Genomic DNA, 22,970 nt, shown 5'->3' with positions numbered 1-22,970 from the left:
ACTTCAGGCTGGACGTTCTTAGCACTTCAGGCTGGACGTTCTTGGGCTCCTTCAGGATACACACTGTATACAGATGTATGTGTAGTGTATGCACATGATCGATCCAGAACGAATTTCTAAGAGCATGCTTCAAGAACGCAGCCAGACTTTCCAGCCTGACTGACCTCTTGTTGGAAACGACGTTCTTGGGCGCGCGACTTACTGTACGCTTGTAGTAGATGTGTGTACAGGCAACGTACAGCCAACTTTGCGTATAACCACACTCGGCGGGGCATCAGAAAAGTGTCCCTATTCACGAAGCGTCCTTATACCTGAAGTTTCATAGTATGTATTACAGTTAGATTGCACCTTTCTCTGGGCATGGAAATTCTGTCGTTATTCGCGAATTGTCGTTATATCCGCAGTCGTTATCAACGAAGTTGACTGTACAGTCAACTTTGCTTATAACGACACTCGGCCGGGCATCAGAAAAGTGTCGTTTTACCCAAAGTCTCATTATATGTATTGCAGTTGGATGGGACTTTGCTCTGGGCATGGAAATTCTGTCGTTATATCCGCAGTCGTTATTAGCGAAGTTGACTGTATATGTATTACAGGTAAATGAGACTTTGCTCTGGACACGGATTGGCGTTGTATCCGCAGTCGTTATTAGCGAAGCTGACTGACATTCATGCAACATCATAACATAGTGTTGTGAAGTTGGAAACCCACAACCTGGCCTTGCTTCGTCAGTTTTATTTACTCTCTCTCCGGCAGGGCAACAACAAGACACATGCTTATACATCATCATTGACCAGGTGGGTAAGGTAAAATTAAACAGGGAATAACAGATCTGCTGCTAAAAGAGGTGTGCGATCCTAAATTTGCTTCGACATGGCTGGTAATGTGGTCCTATATATGGTCATGGCTATGTACAGTCACATGATTCACATTGATACAAGTAGAGTTTGTGGTAGCAAAAAACGACACAAACAATAGGAAACTTGCAATGCACGTTGATTCACATCCGACTATGCAGATTCAAAAACTTCATAGACTTCATTGACGAGGCGAAAGTGAACAACGGATGGTCGAGGTATTCAGTCGGGACTAGGGAAATTGGAAAATCATTTCGGGAAAATAATCTGACATTATTGTGTCAAGGTGTCCACATGAGACAAAATACGAAAGTTTGTGTGAAAAAGCCAATGCCGCTCAGCGGTCGTTGGGTAAAATGCCAGTAAGAAGCGGGTTTCGCAATCTGCTATGCGAAGGTTCTCCACGTTGTAGGCATTGCTCGTGCCCCCTTGGGGCGTGGTACTCGATTTTTGAAACCTGAGCGAATGTACAAACAGACAGACACACATGTCGTTCATGAGGGGAGAAGGAAGAGCGGGGTCATGGGTTGCAGGATAATATTGGTCACAACTATTCGTTTCTACAACGCTGGCCATTGAAATGATTCATGACACAACAAAATTTCTTTCTCCGGAAACAAAACTCTAACTTTTATACTCAATCTGCGAACAGCATGCTGTTTCGTTCTTTGTGAACTCCTCAGCGCAGCACAGAGAAAATGAGGCCGAACCTGATAGCCTGAATGAAAATAAAATTTCCAAAGCCAGATTTAAATCAGGCCCGAACATACCTTGCCTTTACCTTGTACCTGTTTTATAGAGCTTTTTCAAGGTTGGATCAACGATCACTTTTTGGGATCGCGTGTGAGAATTTTTTTGAATCGTTGGTGAACAGGCGAAGCCCAGTTCGCGTTCACTTTGTACGGGAATGGATAAATGGAGGTACACCCGTGTTTGAGTCAGAGTAGTTGCCAGGAATTCCTTTCATGGCTTGGGCGAAAAAGAGCAAGCTTCAGAATCGTTCCGAGTGCTGGTGGAGACGAACCTATAACCGTGATTTCGTATACTTTTCAATGCGTTTTGACAAGCGACCTGTTCACCACAATCTCGGGGTGAGCAATGCTGGCGGTCACGGCGCCCCGTCCTTGAAAAAGCTCTATTCATAATTTTAGAGATATGTGCTCAAGAAATATTAGTATTGAGTAGCAGGGAATAATTTACTTTCGATTTTTTGCATAGCAATTTTGCTACGCAGAATCAAACTTGAATATCAATTAGAAAACGTTGCGTAGCAATTTTCTTTAACACTCGACAACATTGTCCTTCTGCGGAGCTGATCAGAGTGCAAGCTCAGACCACAAGTACACTGTAACACCTTAGTTGCAAACCTAGCCTGGTGCCAGGATGCATAGCTCAGTGCTTTCGAAGCTTTGTTCATCTATTTCATCCCTAAGGACACACCTGACATGCACACTGTGCAGCATAGGGTCCAGTGAAAAATCTACAATCATCGCAGTTTTATGCGACACATTTCTGAAATTGCTTCGCACCTCAGAAGAATTGCGTAGCAAACTGCGATGCGATACCGGATAAATTATTCCCTGAGTAGTGATACAATATTATTAAAAAAAGAAATTGGCAAGGATCACCATCACTCGATTCCTCAAAGCTAAATTCAACAGTGCTGATAGTTCAATTGAAGTCACGAAGTAGTCTCAGGAGGAAGTAAGTTTGTCAGTGTACGTACCGTATTTTCCGGAGTATAAGCAGAATTCAAAATTGACCAGAAAAAAAAGACTTCCTACTTATTACGGGCTTATAGCCCGGAAAATGCGGTACTTCCGTACATGTACTGTCGTGGACATGGAAATCCAGTCGATTGACCGGGGCCGGTGCCGGACATGGAAATCCAGTCGATTGACCGGGGCCGGTGCCGGACATGGAAATCCAGTCGATTGACCGGGGCCGGTGCCGGACATGGAAATCCAGTCGATTGACCGGGGCCGGTGCCGGACATGGAAATCCAGTCGATTGACCGGGGCCGGTGCCGGACATGGAAATCCAGTCGATTGACCGGGGCCGGTGCCGGACATGGAAATCCAGTCGATTGACCGGGGCCGGTGCCGGACATGGAAATCCAGTCGATTGACCGGGGCCGGTGCCGGACATGGAAATCCAGTCGATTGACCGGGGCCGGTGCCGGACATGGAAATCCAGTCGATTGACCGGGGCCGGTGCCGGACATGGAAATCCAGTCGATTGACCGGGGCCGGTGCCGGACATGGAAATCCAGTCGATTGACCGGGGCCGGTGCCGGACATGGAAATCCAGTCGATTGACCGGGGCCGGTGCCGGACATGGAAATCCAGTCGATTGACCGGGGCCGGTGCCGGACATGGAAATCCAGTCGATTGACCGGGGCCGGTGCCGGACATGGAAATCCAGTCGATTGACCGGGGCCGGTGCCGGACATGGAAATCCAGTCGATTGACCGGGGCCGGTGCCGGACATGGAAATCCAGTCGATTGACCGGGGCCGGTGCCGGACATGGAAATCCAGTCGATTGACCGGGGCCGGTGCCGGACATGGAAATCCAGTCGATTGACCGGGGCCGGTGCCGGACATGGAAATCCAGTCGATTGACCGGGGCCGGTGCCGGACATGGAAATCCAGTCGATTGACCGGGGCCGGTGCCGGACATGGAAATCCAGTCGATTGACCGGGGCCGGTGCCGGACATGGAAATCCAGTCGATTGACCGGGGCCGGTGCCGGACATGGAAATCCAGTCGATTGACCGGGGCCGGTGCCGGACATGGAAATCCAGTCGATTGACCGGGGCCGGTGCCGGACATGGAAATCCAGTCGATTGACCGGGGCCGGTGCCGGACATGGAAATCCAGTCGATTGACCGGGGCCGGTGCCGGACATGGAAATCCAGTCGATTGACCGGGGCCGGTGCCGGACATGGAAATCCAGTCGATTGACCGGGGCCGGTGCCGGACATGGAAATCCAGTCGATTGACCGGGGCCGGTGCCGGACATGGAAATCCAGTCGATTGACCGGGGCCGGTGCCGGACATGGAAATCCAGTCGATTGACCGGGGCCGGTGCCGGACATGGAAATCCAGTCGATTGACCGGGGCCGGTGCCGGACATGGAAATCCAGTCGATTGAGAGGGGCCGGTGCCGGACATGGAAATCCAGTCGATTGACCGGGGCCGGTGCCGGACATGGAAATCCAGTCGATTGACCGGGGCCGGTGCCGGACATGGAAATCCAGTCGATTGACCGGGGCCGGTGCCGGACATGGAAATCCAGTCGATTGACCGGGGCCGGTGCCGGACATGGAAATCCAGTCGATTGACCGGGGCCGGTGCCGGACATGGAAATCAAGTCGATTGACCGGGGCCGGTGCCGGACATGGAAATCCAGTCGATTGACCGGGGCCGGTGCCGGACATGGAAATCCAGTCGATTGACCGGGGCCGGTGCCGGACATGGAAATCCAGTCGATTGACCGGGGCCGGTGCCGGACATGGAAATCCAGTCGATTGACCGGGGCCGGTGCCGGACATGGAAATCCAGTCGATTGACCGGGGCCGGTGCCGGACATGGAAATCCAGTCGATTGACCGGGGCCGGTGCCGGACATGGAAATCCAGTCGATTGACCGGGGCCGGTGCCGGACATGGAAATCCAGTCGATTGACCGGGGCCGGCGCCGGACATGGAAATCCAGTCGATTGACCGGGGCCGGCGCCCGACATGGAAATCCAGTCGATTGACCGGGGCCGGCGCCGGACATGGAAATCCAGTCGATTGACCGGGGCCGGCGCCGGACATGGAAATCCAGTCGATTGACCAGGGCCGGCGCCGGACATGGAAATCCAGTCGATTGACCGGGGCCGGTGCCGGACATGGAAATCCAGTCGATTGACCGGGGCCGGTGCCGGACATGGAAATCCAGTCGATTGACCGGGGCCGGTGCCGGACATGGAAATCCAGTCGATTGACCGGGGCCGGTGCCGGACATGGAAATCCAGTCGATTGACCGGGGCCGGTGCCGGACATGGAAATCCAGTCGATTGACCGGGGCCGGTGCCGGACATGGAAATCCAGTCGATTGACCGGGGCCGGTGCCGGACATGGAAATCCAGTCGATTGACCGGGGCCGGTGCCGGACATGGAAATCCAGTCGATTGACCGGGGCCGGTGCCGGACATGGAAATCCAGTCGATTGTCCGGGGCCGGTGCCGGACATGGAAATCCAGTCGATTGACCGGGGCCGGTGCCAGACATGGAAATCCAGTCGATTGACCGGGGCCGGTGCCGGACATGGAAATCCAGTCGATTGACCGGGGCCGGCGCCCGACATGGAAATCCAGTCGATTGACCGGGGCCGGCGCCCGACATGGAAATCCAGTCGATTGACCGGGGCCGGTGCCGGACATGGAAATCCAGTCGATTGACCGGGGCCGGTGCCGGACATGGAAATCCAGTCGATTGACCGGGGCCGGTGCCGGACATGGAAATCCAGTCGATTGACCGGGGCCGGTGCCGGACATGGAAATCCAGTCGATTGACCGGGGCCGGTGCCGGACATGGAAATCCAGTCGATTGACCGGGGCCGGTGCCGGACATGGAAATCCAGTCGATTGACCGGGGCCGGTGCCGGACATGGAAATCCAGTCGATTGACCAGGGCCGGACATGGAAATCCAGTCGATTGACCGGGGCCGGTGCCGGACATGGAAATCCAGTCGATTGACCGGGGCCGGTGCCGGACATGGAAATCCAGTCGATTGACCGGGGCCGGTGCCGGACATGGAAATCCAGTCGATTGACCGGGGCCGGTGCCGGACATGGAAATCCAGTCGATTGACCGGGGCCGGTGCCGGACATGGAAATCCAGTCGATTGACCGGGGCCGGTGCCGGACATGGAAATCCAGTCGATTGACCGGGGCCGGTGCCGGACATGGAAATCCAGTCGATTGACCGGGGCCGGCGCCCTCAGCGCGTACACAACGCTGCGTGCAGTGCACAATAGTCATGTTGATCCGATGAGCTGGTCTGCCGCTTATCCACGGCTGCATGGCCAGCGCCCTGGGTAGGGATTTCAGGCGGTTTTTTATTATCAGCGTTGTGCTCCAGTTCATGCGTTTTTCTGAAGCATCTATGTCCACAGAATGTCTACAGAAAATTTGACCGGAATCGGAGCAGTATTTCCAAAGTTATGAGCATTCAAACATAGCGCACCAACCTTGATGAACATGTATACAAATTGGATCTGCAGGATGGCACAAAGTGGATTTCTGAAACTCCCTAGCAACATCATAGCAACCATAAACTTCATCCGATCGTGACCAAACTTGGCTCAAGGATGGCCCTGGCTATGATGGCACCAAAAAAAACATTTTTTTTCAAAATTCAAAAATACCGCCAAAAAAACAACAATGGCATCCTTAGCAACGGCCCTAGCAACAGCATGTTTCACGCTTAATCCGACATGGTAATGGGTGGAATATGACTGAAATAGGGAAAAACGCAACATGGAAGTTATACAGCATATATCTGGAGAATAAATCTACTTGAGTAGTAGTTGACAACAAGCTGTGGTGTCAAACCGGATCCGTTTTCGGCTGCAATGAGTCAGAGACGCACGATAGCCGCAGCAACGGACACACATGACATTGTACTTGAGACTACCAGTATTGTACACAGAAACCAGCCAGCTGTGAGTATTTGTCAGAGATACATTGAGTAAAGAGGCTACCTGGAACAAACATACATATACACCTGTACACACAGCACATTGATAATTGAGTCTGGTCACTCTGTCGACACATAGGACGCAAGACCTGATTGGCCATGCACACTGTCCAAACTCTCTGTTGCGGTAGCAAGAAAATAATCACCCGGATCAGTACACGGTACAAGGCTGTTGGTATGTGGGTATGTGCGTGCGTGTGTGTGTTCTACGGGATTTGATTAAACAAATCAATAAAGTTATCCGCATAACAATTCCCCCAAAAAGGAAAATATCCAAGGAGTATGCAATAGTTTTGCACAGGATGCACCAATAATGAGCTACAAATGTGCTGACAGTTTGCCAGACGTGCACCTGTAAGGGTGCTAGATGTCAGTGTGTGCGTGTGTTGGGGGGGGGCAGCCAAGACCGCTCGACGTGCACCTGTAAGGGTGCTAGATGTCAGTGTGTGCGTGTGTTGGGGGGGGGGGGGGGGGGGGCAGCCAAGACCGCTCTGCTTGGAGCCAGATTGCTCACTGTCGTCCTCCCTGGCGCCTGTGCTCCTCTTGATCCTGATTCAGAAACTGTTCAAGCCGGTCGGCGCTTGGGTGCTGGCTCCAAAGCGGCATCATCTGTTGTGCCAGCATCAACATCAGGAGTTGCTTCAGCATCAACATCAGCAGCTGCTTCAGCATCAACATCAGCAGCTGCTTCAGCATCAATATCAACAGTTGCTTCAGCATCAGCAGTTGCTTCAGCATCAACATCAGCAGTTGCTTCACCAGCAGTTGCTTCAGCACTGGCAGCAGGTTCCCCACTCACAGAAGCAGTTAATGTCGGAGTGCCTGTGGCTGACAAAAGGTGAATGAGGTTCGCTGAAAGCTGGTCAACCGACAGGTCCTTCCGGTTTTTGCTAAGCTGGAAATATTCAACAGGAGCTGATTGCAGTAGCACATACCGACGAAAATGCAGTTGTGACTTCAAAGCAGACTTCTTGCGTGCAACCGTGGGTATCTCTGCCAACTTTGCCGTGACTTCAGAACTTGAGACCCAGAGCCCGTACTGTTCAATCTCCTTCGTTAGACGCTCCTTCCTCTTCAGCTGAGTATCTCTTTTTCTCGCAATGTTTTTTTCTTTCTCCTGCAGCACTTTGACTCTATAATCAGCGATTTCCTTCTGTCGTTCTTTGAATAACGCCCGCATTGCTGGTGCAGACCTCCGGGCATTTGCCAAAATTGATGCCTGCTCCTCCTCGTCCTTTGCATTCAGCCACTCGGCAGTACGGTTGTTTGCATACGCAATCATGCCATCTAATGCTATGGTCGATGCAGCTGGCTTCTGGCGGAGAAGCCGATCCAGCTGAGCGAAATATCGCTCTGATATTGCATTCGTGTTCGGTACTGACACGCACTCCTCCACTACTTCTGCCTCCGGCTTGTGGTAACGACCACCCGGCAAATGATCCGCCAAAAGCCTAGCAGTGAAAATAGCAAAGCTCGTACAGAGCACCTGCAGTATCTCTAGCGTACACTCGTCTGATGAATGCTTCTCGAGCAGGCAACTCAACACAGGATCAGCCATGGCAACAACAGCAGTGGGGAAGGGCCGAGCTGTTCCATCGAGGATATCTGAGGAATCCGTTGACCACTCCACCAGCTTAGTATGCAGGTGTGTATAGATGGTGGACATCTCAAAAATCGAAACAGCCCTATCCTCCAAGACGCGCCAGAGTGGGGAAATCAGTAACTTGCTTACCAGACCACATGCTCTCGCACCTGCAACTAGTTCAGGAGCGGCTAGGTCAGCCTTAACTGCCCTCAGTAACAGGTTTGTCTCTCCATGAATGTCCTCGAGAAAATGGATCATGCATTCGTGCAGAAAGAAAATGCCAGCACCATTGTAAAACACTATATAATTTCGGTTTCCTCGGAACTCAGAGAGTGGGAGCTGCGTGTTAGATTGGGAAAGAAATGCATGGAAATCACCCACAACTCCAGCCTGCTCGTTTCCATGCTTCTCGAATGCACTGGTTGCGGTACGAATAAGCCGAACAACTCTGGACTCTTTCGTGTCGTACACCCCATGGACTTCATTAGCACCAATCTTTTCTGATCCAAATCTTATATCTTCCCATTCCCGCAATGACTTTGATGCTTGATCCGCAAGGCCAACAATGTAATGGAGGCCGCAGAAAAAATTATTCATCTTTATCATGGCACTGCGCTCATCATCCTGCAGTTGGGTCCAACCTTCAACTACGCTTGGCAATATTTCAGCCCTGTAATCTGTCAACAAGTCGTTAAAGCTTTTCTGCACACTACAGCGATCGCTCATTGTATTTTTGATTTTGGCAACTATCTGGTTGGCAACATTAGTATCTTTTGTCTTACAACAAGCTGATTCCACATCGTTCAAAACTTCTTTCAATTTCTCTAATCCATGAGCAGCAGTACCGCACTTCATATCACAGATACCCAGCGTGTACGACTGCTCAGGTGTGGAAATTTGATAAGACTGGTACAATTTTCCAAACTTGGATGTGCCATCACTGTGCAGCGTAACATCTTTAGCTTCGAGGATTTTTTCGGCAACATGCCCGGCACTGACTTGCTTGAGTTCAACAAGCATCTGACTTAATAAGCCAACACTCGGAAGCCTATCAATGTTTTTGTTCACCATTGACAGTACAATGCGAATGACCGATGGTACATTCAACACACCTACATTCAGTGACAATAGTGCAAGGCAACACTTCCTAACTGCATCCTTGTACTGGCCATTCTCCATTGCACAGAACAGTGCATTTTCTTCAAGTTGCGCAAGAGTATCGTCCAATCTCTCGTGCAACTCTTTCTCGCGATTATGATACCCAGATAATTCAGCATGCAACTCATCAGTCACTTCAGCCAGACTCTCAATGCTACTTGTTGACGATTGGTGTTTTCTCTGATGGTAATACACGCGTTCATGTTCATTTAACAACTTTTTCTTTGCATCTTCCAAGTCATCCGTCACAGCTTCTAACGACAATAACAATTCTTCAATTTTTTCTTCTTGCTCCCTCTCAGTGCTGGACAAATCATGCAATTTGCAATCCCTGCGGCCCACTATTTTCCTTGCATTTCTAATTTTTCTTTGATAAGATGCAATCTTTTCGTTCAGTGCTTTGTTATCTGCTTTACAAACAGATAGTTGCTCTTTCAACTCCACTACCTCTTTTGCAAGCACTGAAGCAGTGTCCTTTTCAAAGGTGCTGGCATGTTTCTCAACGTGCACTGCGTGAGTTTTTCCTACAGGAGAAGCGACTTCATCAACTGTCTTGTTGAGGGGCAGTTCAAAAGGCTTACTTAGCAATTCACTGAGGTCGTCGCTCGCGGCCTTGTTCTTCAGCAACGTCTTTCTCCGATCTCTGAGGCGCTTGATCTTGCTGCTGGTCACTTTCTCATTCACCGTCTCCAAATCCTTTCCATCCACCGCTGATACTATCAAAATCAAACTATGCAAACTATAATTTTCGCTTGTCGCCCACATCAAGAGTTCAACAACTAGGCCATTCGTCAACTGCCCAGGACGACGCAGAGAAAGCTGGTTCTCTTCAGAATAAGAGTCCAAAGCCGCCTGCAAACTTGAGCGCCTTAACAACAATTCTTTGCACTGAGGCCCAAGCCAATCTTCTTTCTTCTCCACCTCCATACTGCGCGCAATGGCGTTCAACTACAAAACAATTTCCGCTACCTACCGCGACCCTTCATGCCGTCTGAAGGAACCTACCTAGACTAAATCGATGCCGTAGAATCTGATTCTGACTGATGCTTGAGCGTGGAACCAAGGCAAACACCTCAAAAGCGACTTTGAAATCTATAAGAATCTATCGAGATGCGTAATATCGGCACGAATTCGCCGTGCGAGGCACCAAACGAAAGCTAGAAACCTACTCTTCAACGGTGCGCCAATAAAAATGGCGATAAACTCACTCTTCCTACCTAAAATCTACGTCGAAGACCCCCCGCTGAGCTGTGCCATGACTGGCATTCAAAAAGCATGCATGCCTGTCAAGGCACTTTTGCCCCCGCAGATCACGTGACTGAAATCCCTACCCTGGGGCCACTACTAGACGTGCGACCGGATTTCCATGTCCACAACAGTACATGACATTGTAGTGATGGGTGTGATGGTGACTACTGCACTTACCCATTTCCTCAGAGAATACCGGTACAGTGTGGCCGGCTGGCTGCTGGGTATGATGATGATGATGGGAGTGGTGATCCTCGACGTTGTTACCAATCCCCATGGGTGATGAGACTGCACAGCGACAATGGCAATGAGGAAGAGGACAGTCCGGACGACACACCGTTGAGAAATACACACACACACGGACACACACAGAGTACCGTATGACATGAGTCATACACGGGCACCACTGCCGTGCTGGTAAGATCCTACCGGTGTACACAATGGGAGCTGGGAAGATCCCCGCCCAACATGCATGGTGCCCTACCTAAACGGTCTGTACGCAACCTCCTCATGCTAGCTTTTTTTAAGAGGGAGGGAGGGATGGACAGATAAAGACAGACAGAAAAACACATTCTGCAAGGGGAAAAGCGACAGCCAAGTAATATGTTCTTTAACCCTTTAAGAGCCGCCCCATACTTGAATGCGTCGTAAACGACGCATTCAAATGCAAAATTTCAAAAGATCGTAACTTAGTCCAATCTCGCTCAAATCCATCGATCGAAATATCCAGGGCGAAGAGAAAATTCTCACCTGTCGGGAGAAACAATCCCCGAAGCGATGCGAGCAACGGTTCCTCAGATAAATCACTCGTAAGTTGAGCCGCGATCGCGGCAATTTCAAAAGCGCGCAGTGCGACTTTAGTATTGAGAATTTTGAGACTTTTCGTCACGGTGGTTTACTTGAATTTGCACGGGTTTCACTGTTGATATTGTCAAGAGTACACCGCAAAAAAAGTGGAACTCCACGATCGAGTAAAATGAAATATCTGGAGCGGGACGCAATTGGACGCATTTGGGGCATTTTTCGTACTGTCGCTGCGATCTAGCGCTGGATAGGCAGTGTGCTGGCTATCATGATCGACCTCATTCTCTTCCTCTCGCGGAGACCGTTCCAGGAAGCCCTAGATTGTGAGGATTGAGTGAGTAGAACTGAAGCTATGATCCAAGGAACACGAAAAAATGCAGAATTTTGAAATTTTCCTGTGGCTCTTAAAGGGTTAAAACGACAATGGGAAATGATAACTTACTGATTGCTGCATGCGATGCTCCCTGCACGTTCTTTACACAGTAACATATGCGGCAAACACACACAGCACATGTACATGTCAGTCATGGACTGGTCACACAACTTTAATTGACAAATCGCTGGAGTCAGGCTCAGTTCTATTAGTAGACTATTACGCATACACACACGTTGACACTGCACTGTCAGGCTACTGTAACTGTTATAGCCACATTTGTAAAACGACAGCGGACCATCAGTGATGATGGGATATATGCACGTTGGCAAGACCACAGACTCATCAATGATGATGATGATGATGATGGGATAGTGATGTATGCAGCATGATGTTTCCAGTATGCCTGCATTGCCATGGCAACATATCGGAAACAGTTTCAAATAAGGACACATTTTGGGTTCTGTGCGAGCGTGTTCATGTATCCAAACTTGAATGCACCTTCCGTTACTTAGCACCTAGTGCATGTGGCGTGAAACCAGCATCGGCAACAAGCAAGCTGGAATATTTCAGCTCTCTCCAGTCCCACTACGGCCCGGTCACTATTCAATCCTCCCAGCAGGGTGCGTTCACCAACTCAGCACCTTGCAGGTGCGTCGCAAGGTATTCGACTTTGGTGCGGCCATCAAGAGGTAGGGATCCAGGGGCCTCCCCGGGGGAAAATTGGAAATTGGGTCCAAATAGCCCCTACTAAATTATTGTTTCAAAGTTCTGCAGATGAAATTATTGGCGCGTCTTTGGCCGCGCCTGCCGCATCAGTTCCGACACCCCTGCCTGGTACTGCAGTAGCACTTACTCGCGGTGTGCTCTTGCCACGGTTGAAGTTAGTTAGCTTCTTGAAAACGTCTTTCGTCGATGACTTGACATTGGACGCGGAGTTGGGCGGTGACAGTTGCCGACTGGTGCCTGGTAACGTTGATGATGAACCAGCTGCAAATGTTTGGGTTGCATAAACACAAACAGCACGTTTCAGTTTGCGCAACATCACCGACAAATGAAGCAGGCAGAAATGAACTGTCGGCATTTGCAGTTTACAAATGTGGGAACAAGCAGCCGCCCAGTCTACGGAGCGCCAGTAGCACCAATAAGAACCCGAAAACTTGCATGCACAAGCCACATTGCCAGTGGGCAAAACCAAACTCGACACCTCCGGGGGTTCTAGAAGAAGCTAAGCGTCCGAATATTCTCCTTCAGGATACACATTTATACAACTACTTCAAAGTACTTTCCAGCAAAATGCCACCCAGCTTCAGTCCTTCATACATGCATATGAAAACAAGGCAGCTTTCATTGACCAGGTAGTAGGGGTGAACGAGTATATCGAATACTCGAGCACTCGCTCGAAAATTCGAAAAGAGCGAGTACTTGTTTCGCGAAAAATACTCGAAACGTACTAGGCACTACTGTATACATGCACATCAAGTACTAACGTTATTCTAACCAGAACTTACAGGCTAGGCAAGTGCGCCTACTGCGGCCTAGCACCTCCAGATCTGAATCTTGTGAAAGTCCAGTGCTTTTTGATAGTACATGTAACAAGTTGTGAGAAGTGCTTTGCAAGACTTCATGTATCGGGTGTACTACGTCCGGTGTGGCGAGAATATGTGCAGTGCATTGTTTATGTTGTCAGTAAAATACTCGTACTCGCTCGAATACTCGCTCGTTTTTCCAACGAGTACTCGAGTCCTCGACTTTGGCACTCGTTTCACCCCTACCATGTAGTCTTCTTCCTGTCTTCAGTACGAGCACAGAATATTTAGTAAGTTGGTAGGAGAGGTAGGTGGAGAGAGAGGTGGAGAGAAAGGTCATACTTTGAGGTACAACACACGCTGATAGTTCATACCTCCGGTAGGAGTAGCTGATCTTCCTGGCCCTGCAGACGACATACTTGCTACATCGGTATTGCTAGTCGATAGTGGACGCGGCGCCGGGAGGTTTGGCGGCGTCAAGCCCTGGTTGGGTCGAGGTGAGGGGGGAACGCGAGGCTGGACCGCAGCCACTGCCGCGGCCTCATTGGCAGCCTCTCCTACATGTAGCAAAATAGGAGAAGATTCAGGCAGAAATAGCAACAGGTAGAATCATGTTTGTGCAAGCAACCTGACCAAAGAAAATGGGCATGTACATAAACAGACGTGCAAAGCCTGGGCGAATGGAAATGGGAGAAAACCTGCTCAGTATATTGAGAGACCAAACCCTAGCAGACAGAAAGTACGTACAACGCCGAGACTGTAGGCTGTCCGCTGAGACTAATAATAATAATAATAATAATCCCCATAACAACATCATCGTCCTTATCATTTGTACAATACCTGTCGCTGCAAATTCTTTATTATTGTTTTGATGTTGGAGTTCGGATTGAGTTTCTTTTCTTTCTTCCTCTTCCTTCCCCTATTTCTTGTCCCTTCGGTTTTTAGCTTTTTATTTTTTCACTTGTTTTGCTGTCCCACCCATGGAAATATTTCCCGGTGGGTCTGGCTTATCGCCTTCGAAAGAAGTGAATAAAGGAGACATAATAATATTAACTGGTTTGAGGGAAAGAGACAAACGGGAAAAGTCTGAAGAAAAAATTGACTGTCACCACCAGGACTCGGACCAGAGACCTTCGCTTGTAGCCAGCGATGCTCCAACCACTGAGCTATGGTGTATCATCCTGTCCCCGGGGAAAATTGCGATTCCGCGGCCGCGTTTTTTTCCGCGTTTTTTGCGATTTTTTAAAAGACCGCGTTTTCCGCGATTTTCCCCGCGTTTTTTGAACTTTTTTGTTGCACTACACGTACACACAGTGCACTGTTCGGTCAGCAACGTCTCATCGTGGCGGCTTTTTACTCAAATATGACGAGTGCTTACACCAGAGACTTGTAACTGATTGATTTCACTACATACTCACTGAAAATTGCCGCACCTCAATATTATTCACCGCATATTTACCGCATATTTACCGCATATTTACCGCATATTTACCGCAAATTCACCGCAAATTATGCCATATTATGCCGCGTTTCCCCCGCGTTTTTTTGCGATTTTTTTCCGCAATTTTCCCCGGGGACAGATCATCCCAGCAGAGGCCATTCAACATTTTCTTCAGACTTCGTAACTCACACTTCCTGTGAATCCACACAGGCGGGTGAGACGCAGCCCTCACTGTAACCCACACACTTCACTTACAAACTAACACGCGGGGAGCCCCAAGTCATAAAATATTAACTGGTTTGAGGGAAAGAGACAAACGGGAAAAGTCTGAAGAAAAAATTGACTGTCACCACCAGGACTCGAACCAGGGACCTTTGCTTGTAGCCAGCGATGCTCTAACCACTGAGCTATGATGTAGTCGTCATCCCAGCAGAGGCCGTTCAACATTTTCTTCAGACGTGCATAGTAACTAGTCTCACTGTGTTCATGTATTGTTCCCACACACTAGGATGACCTGAGGAATACTAGCACATGTACCCTGTAGACCTTTTTGATACATTTCACTTTCAACCTCCTTTTCATTTATCTACACACATTCTAATGAAGCTTCCTTAGAATTCCTAATGGCTGTCTTCCCGGTACCTCTTTTACGCCCATTGCCCACACCGCTATTCAGCTCCTTCTTCTGCATATAATCAAATGGCATTCCTTGTGCAATGACTGTGGCCCACACATCTTACTTTGACCTTTCTTCTTCTACTCTACGTATCCCCTGGTCATAGGCTAGCTTACTTACACTAACAGTTCCACACCCTATAAAAGCTGCTGTTCACAATTCTCTTCATGTCAGTTTAGAGTTAGAGTTCAACCTTCAATCCAGTCTTTATTATTATTATTGCAAATAACGCTGAGCAATAACACGAATGTATAAAAACCAGCATTTGTTTCCGGGAAGGATTCACAAAAAAACAAAAAAACCCACCATGGCTCAATGGAACTGCACACACGGAAAGCTGCGTCTATTGTCAAGTTGGAGTGGCAATGTCAGAAAGAAGGTAGCTTGTTCGTAATGTTCACCCTGCAGTGGATAAGTCGAGAACGCGGCTCGGCAGATGAAGATGAGTGCCGCGGGGTGCCATTCCACCGTGACTTATCCCCTGCCAACTGCCGCAACTGATTAAGGCCTCTAAGCGTGCCCAGGCGAATGCCGAGTCGGGCTAGGCAGTCCTGAGAAAGAGCCGAGAGGAGAGTTGTCCTGGGTCGGCCCAGTCGACCACACAGGCTCGCCGTGGCTGAACACTGTAACACGCGCTGTCCAGTCTTTAGTTCAGTAATAATAAACAACAGTGTGTTCACTGAGACCCGTCTGCATTTGCCTCCAAGAGACTGCGGCCCGCTACATAATTGGTGGCAGCGGTAAGTTCATTTTGTTTCACTCTAACTAACGTTGTTACTTTACACGTTTCTCCGATGGCTCAACCTAATTTACCTGCCGGGGCATCCGCCGCCGCGCCCGCCGCAGCACCAGCTCCGCCTGCTCCTGCCCAACCACTGAGAGGGGCATACCATGTCCAGCCCGAAAAGTAAAAGGGTCGCCTGGAAGACAACTTCGCTTCCTGGCTCAAACATTTTGACCAGGTCGCCGCGGTAAATAACTGGACCCCCGTTCAGCAGACGCAGTTCCTGGGCCTCGCACTAGAAGGCGAGGCCCAGCTGTATTATCAGTCTCTCCCAGCGGCCACCAGGAATGGAGGCCACCAACAACTAGTCCAGGCGGTGCAAGCACGGTTTGATCCAGCCCAGCGCGTCGACCTCCATCGCGCAACCTTTCAAGCTCGTCACCAGGCCAAAGACGAACAACTGGGGACTTTCTGTGAGGCGGTTCGCTCCCTGGCCCGGCAAGCATACCCCCAGATGGCCGCGGGGACCTCGACAGCCTAACAAAAGACCAGTTTATCTCCGGGCTTGACTCACGGGGCATGCGGGTCCGCGTTCGGGAGCTAAACCCGCAGACAACAGACGGGGCACTCCAGGCCGTGCTCCATCACCAGGCAATCCTCGCTGCCGAACTGCCCGCCGCGGAACCTATGCCGATCCCCGCCTTTTCTGTTTCCCAGCCGCTGATACGGATTTCTCCTCGGGTGTCGAGCTGCACAGTTTCTTCCAGTCTGTCTTGTCCGCTGCTTGTTGTCGGCACCTGGAAAGGTCTTCCATGGTCTTCATGGGCACACCCAGCTTATTCAGCTGAGCGACAAGACTTGTGGCCAGTGTCAACCTTGGCCGCCCACGAGGTGCTTTGTTGCCCTTGTCAAAATAGCCGCTCATGGCTTCTTGCGGTGGCGTGTCCGTGTCCATCCGTAGCACATGACCGGTCATTCGTAGTCGCCTACATGCAACTGTGTCTGATATAGGGTTGCTCTTGGTTCTGCGGTATATGTCGTCGTTTGAGATTGTGCCAGAGTATCGTATTCCAAGTAGTGATCGCATTTGACGCCGGTGGAACAGCTAGCTGTCCAAATATTAAAATACTGGGACAGCTAGCTGTTTCGACCTTCTTAGAGCTCTTCAGCGGAGTAGAGAAGTAGAGATCGATAGGAATGGACATCGGATCCTAAATATGCGCATATGTGGCGGCATATTCCACTTTATTGAATTTCTCCGCACCTTTTTTTGCAATTCAGGAAAGGTTTGGTGTCACAGTCATAGAGAGAGAGCGCCCACTTACTGTATTTTCCGGAGTATAAGCCGCATTTTTAACACACTCGTAATTCACACAAACAAATTTAAAAAAAAGTCGGTGTGGCATACACTACGATGGTCAAATGCACCGTGAAATAGGGTAGATGTCTGTATTTTGTGACAAAAATCTGGGTGCAGCTTATACTCCGGAAAATACGGTATACATGTAGGCGGGCTTGCATGTACAAGTACATTTATTCCCAAAGCTATGGAAATGGCATTTACGTAGCGACGGAGGCTGATCACAAGAGCGACAAACAGTTGCCGGTAATACAGCAGGAGCGGTGGCGCAGCGGGTGGCAAGCGGCTGCATGTACCAGGTGATTGGATCGATGGCGGCCCAGCATTGTACATGACTGATCAGTGATCACAATAACGGACGAGGACAAGAGGTGCAGGTCACGTATCAGGAGCGCAGAAGCTCAAGTTTCCTATAATTGTACAACAAGAGAGTTACCAGTGGGTGATCATACATGCCACGTAACTGATCACCAGCTCAGCTATATAATAGCCTGCTGTCATTACGAGTGGTGTATAATATTATTATTAGGGCTGAAACGATTATACCGAATAATCGAGTACTCGTTTGATAACTCTAACGATCGAGCAATCGTTTAGATTACCGATTACGATTATTTTCCGTTTTTTAAATTTTTAATTTCTTATACGCGCAGTGCATGCAGCGCAGAGTATACCGTACTGGCAATATATATGGTCGCAGTGAGGCCATGAAGCGTTACATTGGCACATGTTTACCGCACGCAGGGCGTTACATGCAAAGTCGCACAGGAGCCGTTACACAGGTTTCTATATTGCCGCAGTCCTTTTTTTTTGCCACGCGGTACACGTGCTTTCACAGTTTTCAGCCTTTGCAGTGCAAACTGCAATGAAAAGATCGCAGCACCCCGCCGGACGCGCGTTATGAACGCAACGAAAATTTGTCGCACTAGCCTGGTCGCGCATTACGCCGCACCCCCTGCGTTACGCGTTACGCGGCAACATATATATATTGCCAGTACGGTAGTACACAGTACTACAGTCCATTTCAAAACTATAGACGCGTACCGAGGCAAAAACCGTTATGCCAGCATCTATACCACATAAAATCTGTGATCACTTTGTGCATAAATTTTTCCAAATTGGGCGTCTGTTATCCAATCCTTTAGAAACTATATGAGAGTAATTGTGGAGCGATCCTGAGCAATATACCGAAAACGTTTCTCAAAAAGTTCCAGCCAAATTTGAAATATTTCAAAAAGCCTACGCGTCTATAGTTTTGAAATGCACTGTACACATGTCTTGGCAGTTTAACGAACATTCCGCATCACTCTCGGCCATTGTTGGCTAGTTGTCTGTAACGCTGCCCATTAGTGGACAATCATGCCACATAGCATTTTTGTGCACAATTTTGTACATATTTCCACTTTTGGCCATTCCACGTACATATTCCAGGTGCGGCTTCTTAAAGATAATCGAATAATCGATCGTTATGATATTAAAAGAGTAATCGATTGGGCTAAATGGATGATCGTTTCAGCCCTAATTATTATGATGACCTAGGTAAAGAAAAAGCATAGTGAGGGTTCTGAGCAGGCAGCTCTCTTGTTGTCAATACCCGAAAAGTTAGTTGAACAACTTACTCCTCTGCTCTTCCGTCAAGATGTACGAGTCGGACGTGCGTCGAGGTAGCATCGGTGGTGCGTCACCGCTCTCAAGGTCGGCGTGCAGGTCAGCCCGTGATGATCTCCCAGACTGCAAGACCGTCACACAGTGCGGCATGTACACCATGCACGCCACGTGCACACACACACACACACACCACACACACACACACAAGGAAGCACTGGCATGAAATATGAAAAAACTGAAAGGGCAGCATGGCAGCTCTCCACATCTACTTCTTCAACCAGAAAATCACTAGCAATATAATAATTATTATTAGTTTGGGGATGCAGCTGTCATAGTTACAAGTGAGTGAATTTCTAATCAGCATAATTATTATAACGGATCATGTGCAAAGGTTTGTGTGCTCAGTGCAGTGCGTACAGTCATTTACTGTGCAGAGAGCACCCCATGCCATGCATGGACCATGCGTCCTAACACAATTACAGAATATTATAAAACAAAAGATTGATCTCTCCCAATTACGGGTTTCCTTCCGCACATGTGCACAATGCCCATGTGGCATGTGGTTTCAGAACTAATAATTTACTTCCTGCACCGTTGTTGACCTAGCTTGGTTGTCAGTTTTTACCTGACACACACAGCTCCAAGTACACGTCGCGCCAGCAAGACTCAAGAGGACCTTCACTGGCTAGCCTTCAGCGGAGCAGATCGCTACGTCCGATGCACTGCTCGTACACGAATCGCTAAAGGAAGATTAGGTGGACCAGGCAAATAATAATTACTAAGCGTTTTTCAAGCGCCTCTCAGAAAATAGGCACATAACATGCATGTTCTAAATACTAGCGCTCTCGTCTCGAGTGGACACACGCGGACCACGACACTGATAGTGATACGACCACCATACTCCATAGATAGAGAACAGGAAGAAACGTACACCAGGTTTACGCCTGGGTTCGAAATTCCCGTCATGTCACTGCGTCGTCGAGCTACTGAACGACACGACACTATTTCCTCAAACTGATGTTATCAGTTAGCGACAGCCGATCGAGTACTAGCGATCAAAGCTAAAATGCATCGGGAGTGGGCCAGGGGAGTTAGCTGCAGCTCGCTGCAGCGGGTAGTAACTAGCAAGGCGCAGAAGCAAGACAAGAGAGGTGGAGATAGGGAGAGAGAAGAAATAAATACGCACCGACGGATTGGATTGGTTGTGGCCATTTGACGCTCCCAAAAACCTTGATACTGTTTCCGAAAGGCCGTCAACCATCGATTTTTTCCTCGACAGAGCCGCTTCTGCCTGTCTGCCGTCGCTAAGAAAGACTTCCCCTCGCCATTCTGTCAGTTGTCCTTTGCTGTTCTTTCTTGCCGTAATTGTGCTTGTGGTGGTGGTAGACGTTGTTGTCGAGTCCGTCGTTGGCATTGCAGTTGTCGTTGGTCCATTTCTGCTCTCCGTCATCAGATCGTCTTCGCCGATATCCACCAGTAGATTGTCACCATAATTTAACATTGCTCCTGCTGCACGATGTTGTGTCGTGTAGACACCTCCCAAAAAATTATTTCTGAAAGCAACTTTCAATATTCCTTCAGGCGAATGTTACTACTAGCCTGCAGTGCCCGCTGATAAGTCGGTCCAGCCTGAATACTACATGTGCCGGTACTAAGAGTAGCAGCAAGAAGCTAGCGGCGGAAATCCACCGAGAGCCGAGCATGGACTGAGGAAGAGGTGTCACGTTTAGCTTTCCTACGAAAAGAGTGCAAAGAGTTCGACGACATCGTCAAAAGACCACACGTCCTTCTCGGTGCACTCTCACGTCGCTGCTCAACAGAGCTCAGTGAATATCACGAAGTCAAAGCCTGGTTATATTATTAATGTCACCTACTCCCTCCGATTCCAAACATAGGCCCAGCACAGACTTGCAATGGCAAGTGTGACGGAGGGAAGCTACACGACTACTGTACATAATAATCATGATAATACTGTAACAATAGTCATTAATAGGGCAACACGCAGTCTAGTTGACGACAACAGCCTACACTCAGATCAGGGCACACTCACACAGCAGGATAGCACCACCAACACAAGTGCATGCAGTAGACTCTACCTAGTACCTACTCACTGTACTCAGCCTACTGTAATCTGTCGCGTGTGTAGGCTGTAGACCTAGTGATGTCAGTGATTATGGCCATATGGCCACGCTGGACTGCATCGTGGCGTGGTGCAGATGCTAGTACTGGCAGTAGTGCGCTGCAGTGCAGGTACAGGTGTCGACGCACTACACACCGTGACACTCACACAGGCTATGCACGGTGATTTCACGTCGTTGGTCTCGTCAGCTGCCCGACTACGTCGTTGTCATGGCCGAAACAATCACTTCTATCAGCCTACTTTGCAAGCAGCAGGGGGGATGCACTTGCTTCTTGGTAGGCACACGCCCAGCAGGCCCAGCACTGGCCAGGACAACACTCAACACCACACTCAACAATAGTACTAGACAACACAGAGTGTGAGTAAAACATGATCGTTGGTCACCTGCGCTGCAGCTGCATCTGCAAGTCCACCAACCAGAGTTCACCTGACTTCAGTTTTACTTTTTATAGTAAGGCCGCACTTTGTTTTTTCTATGTTTCTCGTCGGCAAGTTTTAACAAAAGGTACGCGGGCGGGCGGAAAAAAAACAAAAGCCAAGGAAAAAAAAACAAGAACAATTTCTACTGAAAACTACTGTATATACCTTTTACAATGTACATGACATGTATATGCGTGATTCATACAAGACACTGCGTATACCATCAAGAGTACGTACTCTTGATACCATGTATACAGTACTACATTGTACAATCATGTACATGTAGTCCCATACATGATTGCACTACATTTGAGAGCATAAAGTTTGATTACGAGATGGCGAAGAGAACATACATTTATCTGCTATCGCATCAACAAACGTTTCCCACTCGTCATTAATTATTGGTTTTGTTACTTCAACGTTCTTGTGTCCGCTTATCAAACTCTTGTCTCCACTTATCAAACTCTTGTCTCCATGCTGCTCATCTTTTCCTTGCCATGCGTCTATTGCTTGGATTTTCTGCCTACGACATCGTTCCACAGACGCCAGTTGCCGCGGAACTCGTCCGACTTATGGTATTCCTGGGACCCACGAGGCTCAGGCAGGGAACGACTGAAAGCTTCGTCATGACAGCCTTCATCGCAGAGAACGGACGAGGAGCGCTCCTTTGCTGCTGTGGTGCAAACGTTTACGATTATTGATTGACGTAGCTGCTGCAGCATGTGCAGCGTACATACATGTACACATGTACGTAGTAGGAACTTTTTTTTTCTTCCGAAATTTCTGAAAACCTACGCGGGCGATAGAAAAAACAAAGTGTGGCCTAAGTTTTACAACTATCATTCATTTTGGCCAGCCTGTCTGTGTAGTGCAGCACTAGTGCTACATAATCATTGCATTGCACCATCAGTCACGATGGTCACTATGGTCACCATGGTCACTAGTTCAAATAAATCCAACAACCACACAAGTACTTGTAGTGGTATTAGTTAGTAGTACTACTAGGCCATACACTATTCCTCAAAAGCAGTAAACAGAAAACCAGCACAGAGCCTCCTCTACTTTCGTCTGAGGTGCTGACTCAGCTGAGCCACTGCTCTGTCATCCTCGAACTATTACCCAGAACCATTGCAATTCCATCCTCAGATGCACAGTATCATTTGTTCCCAGAACCCGCTAACATCATCGGCCAACCCCCGTCCGACAAACGCTTGGTTATGGAGAGAAAATGAGCTACAGATGACTGTATGCGCACGGTATAACATGCTGAGCCCGTGCCTATGCCATGGGCATCCGTAAAT

The 22,970-nt window shown here is 49.0% G+C and overlaps 1 protein-coding gene across 1 annotated transcript in view; it reads right to left on the bottom strand.

Annotated features, from left to right (window-relative positions):
- Positions 1 to 789: 789 nt before the first annotated feature.
- LOC135809512 (tyrosine-protein phosphatase non-receptor type 12-like) overlaps positions 790 to 22,970 on the bottom strand; it is a 35,022-nt gene continuing 12,841 nt past the window's right edge. The window contains exons 14-19 of the mRNA XM_065322871.1: positions 19,121 to 19,232; positions 13,675 to 13,857; positions 12,628 to 12,761; positions 11,841 to 11,871; positions 10,772 to 10,882; positions 790 to 1,314 (exon numbers count right to left, since the gene is read on the bottom strand). Coding sequence (XP_065178943.1) covers positions 1,244 to 1,314; positions 10,772 to 10,882; positions 11,841 to 11,871; positions 12,628 to 12,761; positions 13,675 to 13,857; positions 19,121 to 19,232 — 642 coding nt within the window. The 3' untranslated portion in view covers positions 790 to 1,243. The remainder of the gene's footprint in view (positions 1,315 to 10,771; positions 10,883 to 11,840; positions 11,872 to 12,627; positions 12,762 to 13,674; positions 13,858 to 19,120; positions 19,233 to 22,970) is intronic.

This window comes from Sycon ciliatum, chromosome 2, assembly GCF_964019385.1.
Source record: "Sycon ciliatum chromosome 2, ocSycCili1.1, whole genome shotgun sequence".
NCBI lineage: Eukaryota > Metazoa > Porifera > Calcarea > Leucosolenida > Sycettidae > Sycon > Sycon ciliatum.
This window is presented reverse-complemented; position numbering and strand designations above follow the sequence as displayed.